Here is a 17,432-nt window from a genome sequence, read left to right as displayed (position 1 = left end):
TTTCCACACTGTGACTTGATTCTGGCTGCACACGTTTCCATTCCAGTGTCATTCACAGTTGTTTTTAACTTCAGCGAGAAGCAAGTTTTCATTTCAGCTAAGACCAGACATATCAAATTCAACTAAAAAAAAATATGTTGGGGAGGGAAAAGGAAGGGCATTTTGGCTGGGGAGAAAAAGGAGAAGAAGGGACTGTTAAAAGAATAAAGTGTGGATTTTCTCTGAGATGTAACACTATCCTAGCAGCAGCAGCTAGCAGGCACAACTTTGTGGACTTTGTTTCTTCGCCTTTTGGTTTTTCATCTTGCATTTTGCTGGGGAGGGAGGGAGAGAGGGAAGAGATTGGGATGGCTGCTGTGGCTGCTCAGCCCATGCCAGGAACCTCTTGGTACACTGGCTGCATCACCCCGTCCCTGCCCGAGTGAGCTCAGCCGGGCTCGCAGGGGTGGCGCAGACACGCCACCGACACGAGTGTCATGGAAAGTCTAAGAGGGCCACTTGTTCCAGGGCTGCCTGGACAATGAAGAGCCGGCTGCCAGCCCCTGTGTCGCCCCCCAGGCCCTGCCAGGGCGGGCGGGATGCCGGCACATGAATAGCGGGTCTGTTCCACAGCTGCGCCCTGCCCGGCGCTCCGGGAGCACAGAGCGCTGCGCTCCGGCTGCGCGGGGACAGACCTGGGACAGACCTGGGGACAAGGATGGCCTCGGAGAGGGACAGCACCCATCCCCACGTGAGTCCGGCTCGGGGGAATGTCCACGAGAGGGGGAAGAGGGAGGGGAGAGCCCCGGTTTTGGGGCAAACATCCACAGCTTCTATCACTTGCTCCTCAGCTTTGGCAGCAAATTTCCTTTGAAAACTCAGTTCTGCTTTTTTTCTCTGTTCCCCTTTGAAGAAAAACCAGTGGCAGGATGTCTGCTGTGTTCTGCCAAGAGCAGTTATGAGCCTTTCTCAAAAAAAATAAGGGTTAGAAGAGGGATATTACTAAAAAGAGATGCTTTTTAGGGAAGGAAGGGCAGAGGAGGAAGAGATTAGCCTTCAGCCCTCAGAAGGAGGCAGCACACACTCCACAAGCTGCATAAGTCTGATCTGTCCCTCATCTCACAAAGCCTTTCTCTGTTTGGCAGAAAGTACTCTCAATCTGGAGAGGAGAAAAAGAAATAAATACAGCAAATGCTGAGGGAGTGAAGAGGCCAAGGTTCCCTATGTATGGTTTACAGAGAAACAAAACTTCTTGGTGAAGCTGTTTCAGTTCTCTGTGTTCCTGCTCTGTTTGTGTTTTTTAAGAAGGGTGTTTCTCGTGTGCAGCGTGCGCTCTCAGAAAGGGCAACTACCCAAGGGTTGGGAAAAAGAGAGGAAATGGAATCAAAAGCCCAGATCACAAACACCATCAAAGCTCAGAAGTTCAAATCCAGATCTGCACTTCAGACTACTGTGAAGGGAAGAATCTGAAGCATTGCCTAGGGCACAGCTTCCAGCCCTGAGTAGGTGGCATAAGAGTCCCAACTTTGCAGCTGATTTTTCTGTCTGAAATGGTCTTAATCCTCCTTAGACTTGGCAGTGGGGAAGTCACTCTGGAGTCACAATTCTTTCATTCCTTCAGCCCAAGTCAAAGAAATTAAAATGGTAACATTTGTGCCCTGGGAAATAATCAGGACAATGCTCCTCAACTAGAAAGAAAGACTGAGACTCCCCAAACCTGCAGAATGGATCCCCAGTGAGATACTGGGTGCAGAGCAACTTTTGAAGACCTGGGAGTAGCTATGCTCAATAAGAGACACAATTAGTGAGGAAGATGCACAGGTAGCTATGACAGTGAAAATGTACTTTATCAAGACTTTATTAAGGGAGAGATAAATGTTAGTTTTTCCTAGAACTAGACAATAAGGGGAAAAATAAAGACATTATTAAGCCAGGAACTGATGGCAAAGAGAGGACAAGAAAATTACGCTAAATCAAAGGTCAAATTAACTCCCTGTATGTTAAATCACTCCACTCAATGGAATGTTTTAGGTCTATCATGAATTTAAAGTCCAGGTATAATGAAAAAAAAATCAGCTTCACTGATTAAAAATCTTATAAACTACTGCAAAATTTTTGGATTAGAGTTTTCTCTTTCAACCCACCTTGAGGTTGAGTGAAGAGCCGAAAGTGATCACACCAGCATCTTTGGCCTTTGCAAGACTCAAATAAGTAAGTCCAGGAGGCCAAAGGTTCCTTGAGTTGGATTGAGAAGAACATCCCATCATTTTCCAGAGCAGGGAGGTGCAGAGTGTGCACCACCACACAGCTGCCCCAAGAACAACTGCGCTGCCAAGGTTTCCTTTGTGACACCTGGTGGGGAAGCCAGCAGGCAGCACAAAACACAGGTGAATGCACACAGAGTCTGGCATGATCAGGAAATACAGTTCCAGGAGAGGGAGCGTTACCCACTGGTGTAATAAATAAAACCACTTAACCAAACGAATCTAGTTTGGTTCAGACTCCAAAGGATGTAAAAGCATAAGCTGCAAATGGACCAAGAACCCCTCTGGTTTCAACCTGCTTTCTGAAAAGCCACAAAGAAGCAGAGTTGACCCAGTGAGCATCCAGGCATGAGCTTGGAACACCAATCATGCAATCAACACATGAATAGTGAGCGCCTTTTCCAAGACTCATTTATCAAGGAACAAAGTCAGTTGTGGGTACAAGGAGTCTCACACATACCTTTACTATCACACGTAATTTGACTGCAAGCCAACCACTTTATTCTATAAATAAAGGCCTGAGTGAGCCTTCTTTGAGCTCTCCTGGCTAAGCAGCCTGCCTGCATGGCAGTGATTTCCCCTTGCACTGACAACCCTCAAGGCTGCCTCTCAAAGCACAGAGCTTTTACCAGCAGCACATCTCTGGTAAGTGATGGATACTGCACAGAACCCTGTAGTATGGTAGCTTTGATTTCTGCCCTGGTACCTTTGATCTTATCTCAGAAACTGCTGTTTTTTCTTGGCAATTTTTACTTGTGCCTTGGTAGTTTCAAATCATTGTTCAAATGATTGTGCTGTACAGTAACAGACTGAAGCTTGCCATCAAACATTTTTACAGCATTATATTAAAATCACTTTCACAAATGTCTTTGATGATGATTCTTGAAGTGATCTAAATCCTCAATCATTTGTTCATGACAAATTGGTGTAGTTGGCAGAATCCTGAATCAGGATTCAGGACAATAGCTGAGACAAGCAGAGAGTCCTGTAAATGATGTGACTTGACAAGTGTGAGGTAAGAGGAGGAGTGGTCAGTGGCAGAGAGGAAAAAAAGTGGTTTTCAGTGGAAAGTACATTTAAAACCCTCTTTTGAGTCCCTGCTCTGAGCAGTGAATGCAGAGCAGGTATCTTCTTGGAAGTTTCCAGCTGTGGGTTTAGGAAGTTCTCACTGCACACTGTAACTCCTGACTCACTTCTCCTCAAGGAGCTCCTGGATGGGGGAGCAGGAACAGTCAGGAAATCGACTATGATACAATACAGAAATAGGGGGTTTTATTTATAGACTGAGGGTCCTGTGTCTGAAGCAGTTGCCAGTACCACCTAGCATTTCTTGCACAACAGGGACAGGCTAGGCAGGTGACTAAAATTAAAACAGTGGCCCTTTGTCCTCAAGTAGGAGACAGCAGGAAAAGGCAATCCAGATTTAAGAAGGCTCTAAGGAGAACTGATCAGTCCCCAAAGTTTTTTTGCTTATTCTGAAGCATGAACAGGAGCTCAATCAGCAAAATTGAAAGTGTCTGTAACAGGACTCCCACATCCAGCATGTCATCAGCCTGTGGAATTTGCCATCTCCTGGGGCAGGTTAGGAGGTCAAATATTGGGGCGAGCAAACATAGAAAAGAGGTCGGGAGGTCCAGTAACAATATTTACAGTTATGCAGGCTAAAAAAGGTACCTTCAAATTCCATAAGCCAATAGCAGGATAAAAATAAATAGTGGAACTTTTCAGTTCCCTACAGGCTGTGGCACAATTGCTGACCAGACTACAAGTGGTAGCTTGCATTAGAGAAATCAGACACCAGCTCTCTGCAAGTGGCACCTATGAATGCTTTCTAACAGCAAGAAGTATCTCCCATTAATCCACTTTCTCCTGTACAAAAATCCTCTTGTTCTGCGTGTTTCCAAGGAGTCTGTTTTCCCATTCTGACTTCTAGGAAGACCAACAAAACCTCAAATGGTGTAGAGAAAGATGCAAAAAGGAAATGCTGCTGGAATAGAAAAAAGACACAAGGCTGTGCAGCCTTACCTGATTTATGCTAGCCAGTCAAGTGCTAAGAAAAGAAAGAAAACTGGAATGAAAATATTTTAATTAAAAATATGAATTTGCCTATTAAGTGATAAAACTTTGATATTATTTAATCTGAATGATACATTTTTCTCCCCAGATGTCTCCATTTGGGGCTTCCAAGTGAAACTTTCACCTTCCTCTATTAAACACCTGTCATTGACAAGAAACCAGGCAGAGAGCAGTATCCTGGTGAGATATAGCAGACTACACCCTGAGATAGCTGGGATCTGAAAAATGCATTTGGGATAGAAACAAAACAACCCAACACGACCCCACCACCAATTTCCTTTTACTTCAGGAAACCCAGGTTTATAAATTAGAAGTATGGCTTTGATAGCAACACTCTGGCTGATTTGCTTGTACCTGTTTATGCTATTGCCCCCCTGACTCCTTCCAAGGGATTTGCAGGGGGAAGAAGAGAGGAGGGAGCCATGCAGGACAGTTCATTTCAGCAGCAAAATGCCATTGAATCTGTTCAGCTGTGTACCTCAGCTGCTGCAGCTCACCATCTGACATCTCAACACAGCCCTGTTTCACTGGTGATTTGAGCCAATGTCCCAGACTTTGAATGGGAGTGACTGAGACAACACCATTCCACCACTCCCAGCACAGCAGCTGATACTAAACAGCTCCATAGTTTTATTAGATTTACATTTTAATGTTTCCTTGCAGGGGTGTTACCTTCTGTACAAAGGGGTGTTTAAGGGATGTGTGCTGGATGAAATGTCATCCGTGTTCATACTGCAAAAGAGGTCCTACACTGTATGTTGTGTCCTTCTTTTTATGGTTTCTTACTCTTTGGATTAAAAAAAAAAAATTACAATCCTCTGGGATGAGAAGCAGAAGTAATACCTCACCATTTAGGGAATCATTCATACTTCAAAAGTAAAAAGAGTAAACAGCTAAAATAATCATTCCGGAAAACAGACCCTACACTGAAATTTTTTTGGCAGGAGTTGCTTCATGAATACCTTGAATGGAAAATACATCAGTGGAAATAAAGACAGGTTTACAAGTAACTTGCAAGGAAAAAAAAAAAAAAGATTTAAAGTAATTGCATAGTTTACTTCCAGTGCTCAGTTTTTGACCAGATCTTCAGCAGGCAGACTTTAGAAAGGCAGATAAATAGAGCCAGCTACGGGTATAGCAGCGTGGACTTTTCCAAAATGCCCACAAAACAATTGGAAAGTCCCCCTTACCACAGTAAATGCCATCTCTCACACCCCACTTTCAGTCTAAATCTGAACACACAGAGACTGTACTCACAGCTGGGCTAGACTTTCAGTTTTTTGGCATTTTGTGGCTTTAACTTGTGCTTCAAGGCTGTGATGTGCTTACAAGTTCCTGGTTTGGGTGTGTGTTCCCCTGCTCCTGCAGCAGCAGCCAGTTTGTACTCCCTGGTGCTCCAGGAGCTCTCCTCAGCCATCCCTGGAATGGTGGCAGCCCTGTGTCACCAACAAAGCCATGCCTGCCCCAGGGGACTTCAGTGGCATTGTCTGGGTCCTGGCATTTGGGACTGGGCAGTGAAAATCTGTGCTGGGAAAGAGAAATCCAAGGGCTGCAGAAAAGTCCAGTGCTGTGCTGTTGTGGATCCCTGCAGGTTGTGTGCAATCCAGTCACCCAGGGGCTGAGGAGCTCCTCTCACTGTGTCTGTCACTAACTCAGTTACTCCAGCCTTTCCAACAGCATCCCACTCCCAGGGTACACTCCATCACCTACACCATTCCTCTGAGCCCTGGCAAAGCTGGTTCAGAGAGATAAATTCAAAGGTCACTTTTGGCAGGGTAGATGTTCTGGTTTGGCATCCTGCAGTGGTTCCTGGGAGGATCACACACCTGCTCGTGGCTGGGACTGTGCACAGACCACAGAACATCTCCTTTCAGTGGCACCCACCCCTCCCTTCAGTAATCTGAAGGTTCAGGTGCTGGTGTAGCCAGTGGGAGAAGCAGGGAGGGCTGACAGAAGCAATGGTTGCTCTCACCAGGGGATGCCACCCACACCAAGATTCCAGGCTGCTCCTTGAGAGGGAAGCCTTGACAGGGCTTGGGCAGGGATTCACTGTGCCCAAGTCAGTCAAAAGGCATGTGTGGAATCAATTGTTAGACTTTGGAGCCAGAGTGACCCCCCTGTGCTTTTCTTCCCCAGCTGCCAGGTCCTGGAAGTCTGTGCTGGTCCCAGAAACAGCAACACTCACACTAGAACACAGACAAATGTGGTCACAACCTGCTGAGGAGAGAGAGACTAATTCTTGCAATCAGTACTAATTAGTTCTTGGTTCTATTGTCAGATGTGACATCTCCCCTCTTCCCTTTACATTCCTCCTGCCTGCTCTACCTGGACCAGATTTCCCACCTGGGGCAAATGTTTCCCAAACTCAGGGATAATAGTGTTTTTCATCTTGGGTTTTAAGGTATCTGGGGAAAATGAGGCACATGTAGAGTTAATGTACCCTTGGAGCATCCTTGCAGCAGTAGTTGAGCTGGACCCTCACCATACAGATCCACCCATGCCCATGTGTGTCACTGTCACATTTTCTGGAAAAATCCCTTTGCTCAGGATTTTCTCCTGGGATGCTGAGAAGCCTCAGAGAAAAAGGAAAACAAATTCTTATCTCATTTTCTTCTCCTGAGCTGTGCTCCCACGTGGAATGTGTCTGGAGGTTGTTTCTCCAGCAGGTGGTTGTTTCATTGGTTTCATGTGAATTGTTTTTGACTTAATGACCAATCATGGTCAAGCTGTGTTGAGGCTCTGGAGAGAGTCACAAGTTTTCATTATTATCTTTTCATCCTTCTCTCTGTATCCTTTCTGTATTCTTTAGTATAGTTTAGTATAGCATTCTTTAATATAATATCATATCATAAAATAATAAATCAGCCTTCTGAGAACATGGAGTCAGATGTACCATTCCTTTCTCTGTCTGGGAACCCCACAAATACAAGACACGTGCACCTTGCAGATCTGAGTGCACAAGGGGTTTTGGTTGCAGTGAGTAACCCTAATCCTGGTTATGGTGCTGGCAGCACAGCTCTCCTGTCTGGCCAGAAGTAAACCACTGAGACATCTTCGTGACTGGGAATCCTCTGCAACGTGAAATATCTGTTAAAACACACCAAAATTGAATTTTTCTATCTTTTGTCAAACAGTTGCCCTTCTCACTTTCATTCCAGCCTGATCCATGCACCTGCTTCTCTCTGCGTGCCCCCACCTGACACACAGGTACAATATTTTCCCTCTTTCACCACAGAAAAAGGAAGTCTGAGTCACCATTTCTCAGCCTTTTCTGTAAAATCTGCATTATTTTGCTATGCTTCTCTGCTGAGAACCAAAAATGGGCAGCCCTTCAGGCATACAATAACCACACACAGAAGTGTGAGCTCCTCCAAGTACAAAAAGGGTGAATGGGCATTTTCACTGCTGTTTCCCTGTGCCTGGCTTGTGAATCCAGTGTTTATAAAACTGTCTCTGGGGAAAGGCAATACGAGAAATGAGCTCTACTACTGTAATCTAGTCTGCCTCAGGTATGTAAACATACAACAGAAACATTTGAACTGCACAACACCAAGATGATGGAAGGGCTGCAAGATGCACATCAGCAGTTACCACGCACCTTGACACACTCCTTTCAACTAGCCAAGCTCTAACTCCCTGTCAAATTACGTGAATCAGATATGTGACTCTGTAATTACAGCTGTGAAAACCATAACACACAGGATCTTAGAACTTTCTATCCAAAATAACCCTTGGGGAAGAAATTTCTCGTTAAGCTGCTTGGGTCAAGGTTCAGTGAGTGCTGGAAATTCTGGGGGAATCCTGTTGGCAGATTTAGAGAAATAAGAACGAGAAAATGAGATCATGTTTTGGTTTGTGGCTTGTTCGTGCTCTCTCAGTTTTTTTCTTTCTTTTTTTCCTAATATTTATGCATATTTGCAGGAGTTTTCTCTTTTGCAGAACAATATTTTGTGAGATTTAAGAGAAGGCCCAAATTCACCACAGACCTTGATTATGTGAGAAAAATAACTGCTCCTACCAATCTAATAAGAGCCAAAGGGTGGCCAACCATTCTTCTGTAACCTATGTTTTACTGAAGGAGTATTTCTGCAGAAAATAACAGCATAGAAATACTCTCCCAGGACTTGTGTGAGAACCAAGTTCTTCTGTCCCTTGTTTTCCAAGAGTGCTAGGAATATCAATGAATTTAATTTCACAATCTCCACGTGGAGCAAGGGGTGTTTTCCTGCCTATTTTACAGATATTAAATCAGGGCAGAGATGGTTAAATGAGCTCTGATGTACCCAAGGGCACACCAGTGGAAGGTGACAGAAAAGACTGAGCACCTCTGGATGGGCAAATTGCCACAGAGCAGCATTCTTTGGTTTCATCTTTGTTCTCAAGGGTTAAATTCTTAATCTCCATCAATTCTTGAAGGAATCATTGAAGATTTTTTCAGTCAGCAGAGAACACTCTGTTACTTCACACTGTGTAAAGAAGAGCATTCACAATAAGAGACCACACATAATTCCTTCCCCTGCTGAATGTTAACTTCAACATCCATTGGAAACAAATTCTGACATACTTTCAAAAGTTCAGGCGCTGTGTTTTCACATCTTTCTCGCTGGAACTAGAGCTGGTGTAGGAGGAAACCCCAAAGCCAAAGTGAAACAAACTGAAATACGTTAAACAGAAATTCTGACTCAGAATGACCATACAAGTTCTTGATGCAACTTTTCAACTTGAACTTTGCACCTCCTCCTGGCTGATTCAAGATGAAATGTTGCTGCATGTCCCTGTGTGATTTCAGGCTGTGGCCACACAGTTTTTGCTGACTGGAGCTGGGACAGGGAGGTTCATCCTTCCCCATGACCACCATCAATGATTATTGCTGCCTCAAGCAATGCTCAAAGTAATCACTCTGTCAGGACTGTCTGGGCTAGGAAACCTCCATCACTGAGTGTCTAAGCTAACCCAGATAATTGTGAAAGAACTTCTTTCAGGAATATGTCTGGACAGAGACAGAAATAGCAGCTCCTTTACACAGGCCTATCTTACTGCAATGGTATAACTGCTTGAATTCTTGAATATTTCTTAGCTGAGAGATCTAATTATTATTCTATGACTATCAGAAGACAGCAGATGTACAATCTGGGTTCTTCCTCGCTTAGTTGTTAAAAATAAGGCACACAGTTAACAGACACAAATACAATAAAAACTATTCCTACATAACATTGGCCCCTGGGGTTTTTCTCATCTTTTGCCCACGGTGACACCTTGGCTGGCAATCCACACTGATCAGGGAGACACCCAGCCAAGGATTGATGGGCTACAAGAAAATTTCCTGCGCTGCTGTTTCGTTTTAACCAGATTAGAACTCCATCCTCACGTGCTAGATTCTCTGGAGCTGACTCTGGCCCAATTCCTTGGCACGTGGTTGTGAAGAAGCTGCCGAGGGGAGCTGTGTCAAAGGGCTTTTACTCTGCTCTCAGTGGCTCCACGTACAGGCTGAAGGAATCTGAAGCGCTCACGAAATGTGGTTTCCCTGCTGGTGTTTGCTGTTCAGCTGGCTCAGCAGCTCAACCATTTAAAACCATTGTGAGTGGATTTAGCCCTTGTGAAATAATGCTGGCCTGTTCAGACCCACAGAGGGATGGGCAAAGTCCTCTGGTACGATAAAAGCCCCTCTTGCCTCCTCCTCCGGTGAGGAGCCAGGGTGCAATGGAGTTTGAGGGAGAAAACTACAGAATTACTCACATCCAGGTGCAGCCACACAGATAACAGGTGGAAGAGACATGGACCTACCAAAATAAAAAAATGTTCAGAGGAAGGAATCACTCCAGTATCCCATAAGCAGAAAAAAAACCCAAAAAAACCCCACACCCAAACAAATACACCAAAACCTCACTGAGTAAGCATAGGAAGCAAATCATGAAGGAGAAGGAAAAAAAGAGGAGCACAGCCCCAGAAGAGAGCTCCAGCAGGGTCTGTTCCATAAAATCACAGACTGTGAATGCTAGTAAGCCAAATGGGGGGAACAGATAAAAAAAGCAGAGTCCCAGAAGTCCCTGTTCCCAGAAACCAGAGAAGATGGAGCACCCCACGTCCTCCAAGCCTGAGCCACTGCATCTGGCAAGAGGTGTGTTTCATCCCTGAGCTGATCCAGTGCCCAATCATTCTGCTGAGACCATAAAAAAGGAGATAACAGGCACACTGTAGATCTGTATCCTTGTGTAGAGATTTGAGCCCAGGACCGGGCTCAGACAAGCAATTCAAGAGCAGATGGCAGCAGGTCTTGGTGGCTACTAATGAGATTGGCTTTTGGTGAGTGCTGTGGGGTTGAGGAGCCCTCTGAGTCATTTCCAAAGCCCTCTGTGCTGCCTTCAGCCACCAGCCTCCAGCTGAGTCACTGAGCAGGGCCAGCCTGGCAGTGTCCAGGGGTTTGGGCCATGCCAAAGTGGAGCTCCCTCTCTGGGAAGGGGAATGGGCTCGGACTCAGCTGTGGGTCAGTGTGGTTTTTAGGGTCTGTAGGGTGTTTAACACTCAGGTGTTTATGGCCAGGGTGCAGCAGGGCCATCCCAGAGCACTCCTTCTTGCCTCACTCACACTGCACAAACAGGGACATTTCCCTCCTGTGGGAGCAGGACTCAGACCCCTGGCCAGATGAAGGGAGAGGTGTCCCTGTCATTACCAACAGCAAAGAATGGCTGAAAAATAAAAAGAAGCATCACTCTGTGGCTGCAAATGATAACAACATACTCCTCTTTATCCTGATCCAAAAGCAATTTTTTTTCTTCCTTTGTTCCCCTCCCTGTGTTTTCCTATCTGATGAGAACTTGTTTCTCAGCTAGGAGCCCAGCCAGTCTGTTATTGGTGTGCCTGATATCATTTTTGCGTTCCTCCCATTTTTTTGTTTTACATATTATCAAATGACTTATGAAAAGTAAAGTTCAGCCAACCAAACCTCAAAGGAGTTATGCAAGAGCAAGTAGCCCTGAGCTTTACCACAAGCCCTGTACATTAAAGAGGCATGCCCATGGATGGATAAATCTGTTTATGGGCTGCATTGTGGGCACACAGAGATGAAGATACGGCTGGCAGGTGCTGTTCCCAGTGGCTATCCCTAAATCAGAAGGCACTGTCTCTAGCCCTGCTCTTGACCTCTCTGAGAGCTGCCCCAGTAACTCCCCCAGCTGCATCAGTCAATTCCATGCAGATGATACAATTCCCTGCACACGATACATTTGTACCCCGCGCACTGACAGAGCGCTTCTCTCTCCTTATCGTGGGCGGAATTGTGAGGCTGATTCAGCAGGAATGGGAGCCATCCTCGTGGGAAGTTTGTGTCAGGACCAGCCAAGCACACAGGCCGAGAGAAGGCTGTGATTTACTGATCACAATCTCTGCATGGAAAGATCTCTGGGCTTTAAAGGCTCTCCTCTCCTTCTGGGGTGTGTTGAGAAGGACAGGCAGGACTCTGTGGCTCCTCTTGTTCGGGCTGTAGATGATATTTTGGGGACCTAAAACTGTGGGTATATGGTGTCTGTTACAAAGCAGCACTCAGTCTGCCTTTTGCCCAAGGCACACACCTTACACACAGTCAGTGCTGACATGTTGATACCTGCGAGCAGAGGGAAATTCACATTCTGTACCTGAGTGCTGCAGGAGCTGAGGCAGCGAGATGATTGATGCAGGGAGGGCAGAGGATGGATTGCAAGGTAAAAGGTCTTCAAAAGGCCCCAGAAAACAAAACTTTTTGGTGCCAGGGTCAAAAACTGGAGAGAAAAATTACAATGATTTCACTAAATATTAATAAAATCCCCTGTCAGATGGGGATAATTATATATTAAAAGTCACTGGTCATGGTAATCATATTAATGAGTGCAAAAAAAGCTTCTTTTGCTCACTTCTCTGGTCATGCTAGCAGCAGAATCAAACAGAGTATCAGGGTGCCCAAACAGATTGTGTGAAGTCATGAATAAGAAAAAAAAAAAAAAGAGGCAAATTGGCATTTCTTTTTGTTGAGTTTTGTTTAGGGTTTGTTGTTTTTTTTTTTTTTTTTCAGGAAAATAAAAAAGACAAAAGACTGTGGTGAGTGCACAGAAAGGCCCCACAAAGCCCCAGGACTACTGCACAACATACTGACAGTAAATCTGAGCTGCTCCAACAGAGCTGAGCTCTGCTGGGAGAGGCAGAAACCCAGAAGGGAAGGGTGTGATCAGGAGTGAATAAACTACAGGGATAAACTCCTCAATCATTTCTTGCTAGGTATTGCAAATGTTTCAGTGTGTAACTAAACCTGGGAACTAACATGAGCCATTTTTCTAAGCCCATGCCAAGTAAGGACCACCACAACTGCCCTTCAAACGCAGCCATCCAGTGCCCAGGCTGCCCCACATGGTCCAGGATTTTTCTTCCTCCTCCCCAATTCCTTTATCCCTCCTCCAACATGCAGGAGTTCATTTGGACACAGCTTTTGGCACAATGCTTACTGAGTGAACCCCACTTGAAATCCAGGGTGTTTGTTCTGCTCCAGTGGTTCCCATTCCTTCTGTCCCTTGGCCATCTTGAAAGGAGAAACTACAGGATAAACCCCAGGTACAGTGAGAAAGGAATCATAGGAAACTCCAGTTCCTACAAAGCTTTGTTTTCCCACTCCAAAAACTTAACTTGTTCAGTGTCTGAATGTGAATGGGTTTTTTTCAGAACAAGAGTGTGTTTGCAGAATCTGGGCATTCAATTGTCATAGAAATGGTTATTCTGCTTTCATCCCCTCCCAGTCCTATTCTGGCTCTGAGGTATTTGCTTCCCCAGTCCAGTCTCCTACTGAGGAAAGCCTCCTTTGCTGCACCCTTTTCCAAAGGTCTCTCAAAGCAACATCTACCCAGGAGATCTCTGAAAAGCACAATTGTCACTAAGGGGGTTTGGGCCTCCCTTTAATTTCTGCCATGCTGCACTACAGCTCCTCATTATAAAGTTAGCTCTTAAAGGTTCTTTGTCTCTGCAGGGTTGAAAGTTGCTGACTGAATGTCTGGGTCCAATTTTCCACCAGTCCTCCTTTAACTGGCCATTCTCAGCTATGCAAAGTGTCTGCATAATGCTACAGGATCATTCACACATCAGTCTTATTTCACATTTTGAACCTGTTTTGCAAAGGGGTTAATGAGAAAACAAAACACAACCTGAATAATAAGTCACCAGAAAAAAGCCACTATCCTAATCCTTTAACACAGAGCCAGAACAGCAGTTCCTCTCACAGAGGGGAGAGGACAGACACTTTTCTAATCTGAGGATGCAATTCCCAGGGACGGTGTATGAGAAAACAGCAGTAATCTACAGAACACCCAGGAACAGTTGTTGAAAGATTCCCAGGGTGTTACTTTTGGCAGGACATCAGGTTCCAATAAAACCCTCTGAAAACACTAGCCTAACAACAACAATAATAATAATATTTTACACAGATGAAGAGTCTTTTATCTAAGGCTCGCTGCAAATGATGAATGAGCTTCTTGAGGAGAGGTGAATAAAACTGATGCTCCTCAGATATTGCCACTGATTTGGTGATGTGGAAAATAGGTTATTGTGTGCAGACTTCAGAGGGCACACAGAAAAGAGTTAACATGTGTAGGCAAGCTTGGCAGCTTTCTTTATGGTGATCTTACAGGGATATTGTAGTGTATTTTTTAATGTTTTCAGTAAATCAACTGCTGGCATTCCACATACACAACCTGAGCACCTGTACACAAATCAAGTGACCAATGATTACACTGTGCAAATACACTGAGCACTTGCTGAGTTCATTCACAGCTACTTCACTCTAAGGTGAAATTCTGTGTACCCTGCTTCAGTTCCTTCTTGGCATGCTCTTGTATGTTTTCTGAGACTAGTCTGGACTTGAAATCTGTATATAACCATATATAAATGTATGAAAAATCATGGACCAGAAGTGAGAGATTGGTGCAGGCTGCATGTGAACAGCCAGAAGTTTTGGATCCAGACTTTCTCTTTGCACTGTGAGCCATTCCACAGGGTGGCTACCTTTCACAAAACCCGAAATTCTGCATCACTCTGGGTCACATATCCACCTCAGCCTATATTTCATATGCCAGACTGTGAAGATGTTGCTTGTGGTGTCACAGTGGCACAACCTGCAGTGAAATATGGCTTCTGCTGCATCATGAAGAGTTTTATGGCTGAATTGGATTGCATATGACTTTTTGGCTCAAACATATCATCAAATGTTGCTGCCTTGACCTTACCTGAGTGACCTTAAGAGCAGAGCATGTATTGAGATAAATGCTTCCTTTCCTCAGGGTTTCTCAGTTCATATTTTCACACAAGGATTACATTTGCTCTTTGTAGCCACTTTCAGAGACAACAACACTCTTAATTCCCAGCACAGCTCTGTCCTCAGACAGCAAAAGTAGTCATTGTTTGTGCCTGGAGTACAGAGACCCTGGAATTTCTACTCACTGCTTACATGAAGGAAAGTATGAGAAACAAGTCATGTTTCCTCTGTGTCATAAGGGTAGCAACAATGGCAACGAAGGTTTTGTCAAGACAGCCCCGGTTTCAGCAGTGACTAACCAGCAGAAAGATTAGATACTGGGATGATCTAACAGCCTGCTGCTCCCAAAAGGGGGAAGCCCTGCTCCACTTCAGCCTCTGACCCTTTGCTCCCTCCTTATCTCCTGCTCCCAGACTCATCCCACCTGCCCTTGGGATGGAATTTGCCAAACCTTTTTCCCAGACAATTCAGCTCACTAGAGCTGAAGAAAATGGTCTCTTTTAAACCTTTTTTTTTTCATTTGTATTGATTTATTTTAATTAAGTTTAGCTTATTGAGCTGGATTGACTCAGAACAGTCTTAGGAAAGCAAAAGTGCAAGAGAGCACAAGACACAGATGGAGCATATGCTCTGAACTTGAAGATCATCATAGCTACAAGGTGCAACCCTCAGAATTGAACAGAAGATGCTCTGTGGCTGCTAGTTTCACTTTTTTCTTATTGCTGCCCATAGCTACTTTCTGAGATAATTCAGCCAAGTCAGGAAGCAGACCAGCAGAATAATTGGTGTAATTCAGAAGTTGTATCCAGCTACAAATGCAGGAGAGAGAATAATTCTGGCCTCTTAGAGCTGTATTATACAATACCACAAAAGAATGAAGAGGGGAAATTGGAATTGATGACACATAACTGGCTTAGCTTCTATGGGTTGAACATAGCATGATGGCAAGGCATCACAGCCTCTGGGAGCTGTGTAATGCTTTACTCACTATCAGATATACCCACACATCTTCCCTGTGCCTTGAAACAGCATCTATCACTAAGCTAAGACACAGAGAAGCTCCCCAAGCACCCTGAGTCACTGCAGCACTCAAGTCCATTTTCTCTGGCCAGTTCTGCTTGCCCTACACCTGGAGGGCACCTGGTCAGAGTCCTTAAAGGACCTTCAGCCCCAGCATCACCAGAGTGCTTTTGCCTCCCTACCAATGTACATGCAATTGTTTCTTTCAGCACTCAGCTCCCCACAGAGGTGACAGATGTGCAGCTGCTGCTGTTAGAGGCAGGTTAAAAGTTTGCAAACTGGTCTTAGCAGCTGTGTTTGGAAGTTAAATTCTGAGAAAGTGAACCGCTCCCATCTTCCCAGATTCTGCTTTTGAGCAGCCCTATAGTTATGGTCAGACATTAGAGGGATTTCTGCGGTGTCAAAAGAATGTTTTGGAATTTCTTGTCCAGCTATCTGCCCTCAAAGCTTAGCAGATGACTCACCAGCGTTCACCTCGATTTGTTACTGAGCTAAAACTTTTATCCCCTCAGCTTCTTGTCAAGTTCCACTCTGTATCTTTTCAGAAGCAGATCCTGTTCTAATGCAAAAGAACAAATGAGGGAAGCAACTCAGAATTCAAGTTTCCAAAAGAATTCCCCCGAGCTGGTGTGCACGTATTCCTAGAGGCATTTGCACACATAAATCACGGCTTGCTCCCATCTGGCACACTGCTTGCTCCACATGCACTGCTGCTGACTGCAGGCTGCTCTGCAGATAAGTTTGGAGAGTTCCTCTGTAATCAGGAGACACAAAACCTGCCAATGTTGCTGATATTCTTTATGGATCAGGCTCACTGTTGCCTGCCACTTCCTGACCACGTCTCTGCAGCCTTGCACCCACGGGATTATCAAAAGAGGTGCTTTTCATCCTTGGCGAGTAAAAAAGATATTTCCACCTCCCAGATGTTATTTGTTTACCTCACTGTACCTGTAAGTGATCACAATTTGACCAAGCCTCAATCTCAAGAAAAGCAGCTGTCTAAAGCAGCAAACACCATCTCACCCAGACCACCCCACCTGCCCAGGCTGGAGAGTTTTCTGCAGTCTCACAGCAGCAGCTCACTATTTTGCTTGCATATTCAGCCCCAAGCCTAGAAGATATGGCCAGAGAATTTCAAGCTAAAAATACCAATCTTGTGCCATACCTAGGTTATTTTACCACCTTGTATCAGGGCAAGTGCACATCCAGTGAATTTTTCAGAGTGGTTTGTGAAAATTCCTTTGTAGTACAACATTGATCATATCTCTTTCAACTGTAATTTTTTTTTTCCCCTGCAAGTGGGTCAGGTTCCTTCTGGGTCCTAAACAACAGCTTTTGAGAAAGGAATATTTCTTTTACTCTTAACCTGGAAATTTACAATCTGGTCAGAACTGCTTTGAGTTATGCAAGTCCAGATCTGTATTCCTTTCATAACTGTCTACCATGGTAACAAAGAGGGCAGCACCATGTCTGGTCCCTCAAGCTCTGTACTAGTGCCAAAGATAACCAGTTATACTGGCATAATTAATTTTGATGCATTAATAGCCCAACAGTTTTTGTCTTTACCAGCTAGAATATTTGCCAGCAGGATTTGGCAAACGTAATTTAAAGATTTTTCCTCTGTTAAGAGGGAGAACAATCCCTGATTTTAAAGAACAGGAGAGGAATCCTCATTTAGGGATTAATCATCACTTCATAACTCCTGCAAAATTCACACTCCAGGCTCTGATTTAGTTATACACAATTGCTCTGCCTTACTAATTAAGGATAACATGGGTATTAGCCTTTCTTCTTGTAGGTTTCTAAATTGCTGATTTAAAACTCCT

At 44.6% G+C, this 17,432-nt stretch overlaps 1 protein-coding gene across 2 annotated transcripts in view; it reads left to right on the top strand.

Moving 5' to 3' along the window:
- Positions 1-494: 494 nt before the first annotated feature.
- Positions 495-17,432, top strand: part of NINJ2 (ninjurin 2) — a 44,458-nt gene continuing 27,520 nt past the window's right edge. Inside the window, exon 1 of one of the 2 annotated variants that reach the window (XM_084206309.1) lies at positions 495-730. In XM_084206309.1, the coding sequence (XP_084062435.1) occupies positions 698-730 (33 nt within the window). In that variant the 5' untranslated portion in view covers positions 495-697. Of the gene's footprint in view, positions 731-2,776; positions 2,889-17,432 lie in introns of those variants that run through there. The other variant, XM_084206308.1, reaches the window with a different exon arrangement.

Source organism: Fringilla coelebs (genome assembly GCF_963513975.1).
Source record: "Fringilla coelebs genome assembly, chromosome: 5".
NCBI lineage: Eukaryota > Metazoa > Chordata > Aves > Passeriformes > Fringillidae > Fringilla > Fringilla coelebs.
Note: the sequence above shows the minus strand (reverse complement) of the source record. Positions and strands in the feature narration are given on the sequence as shown.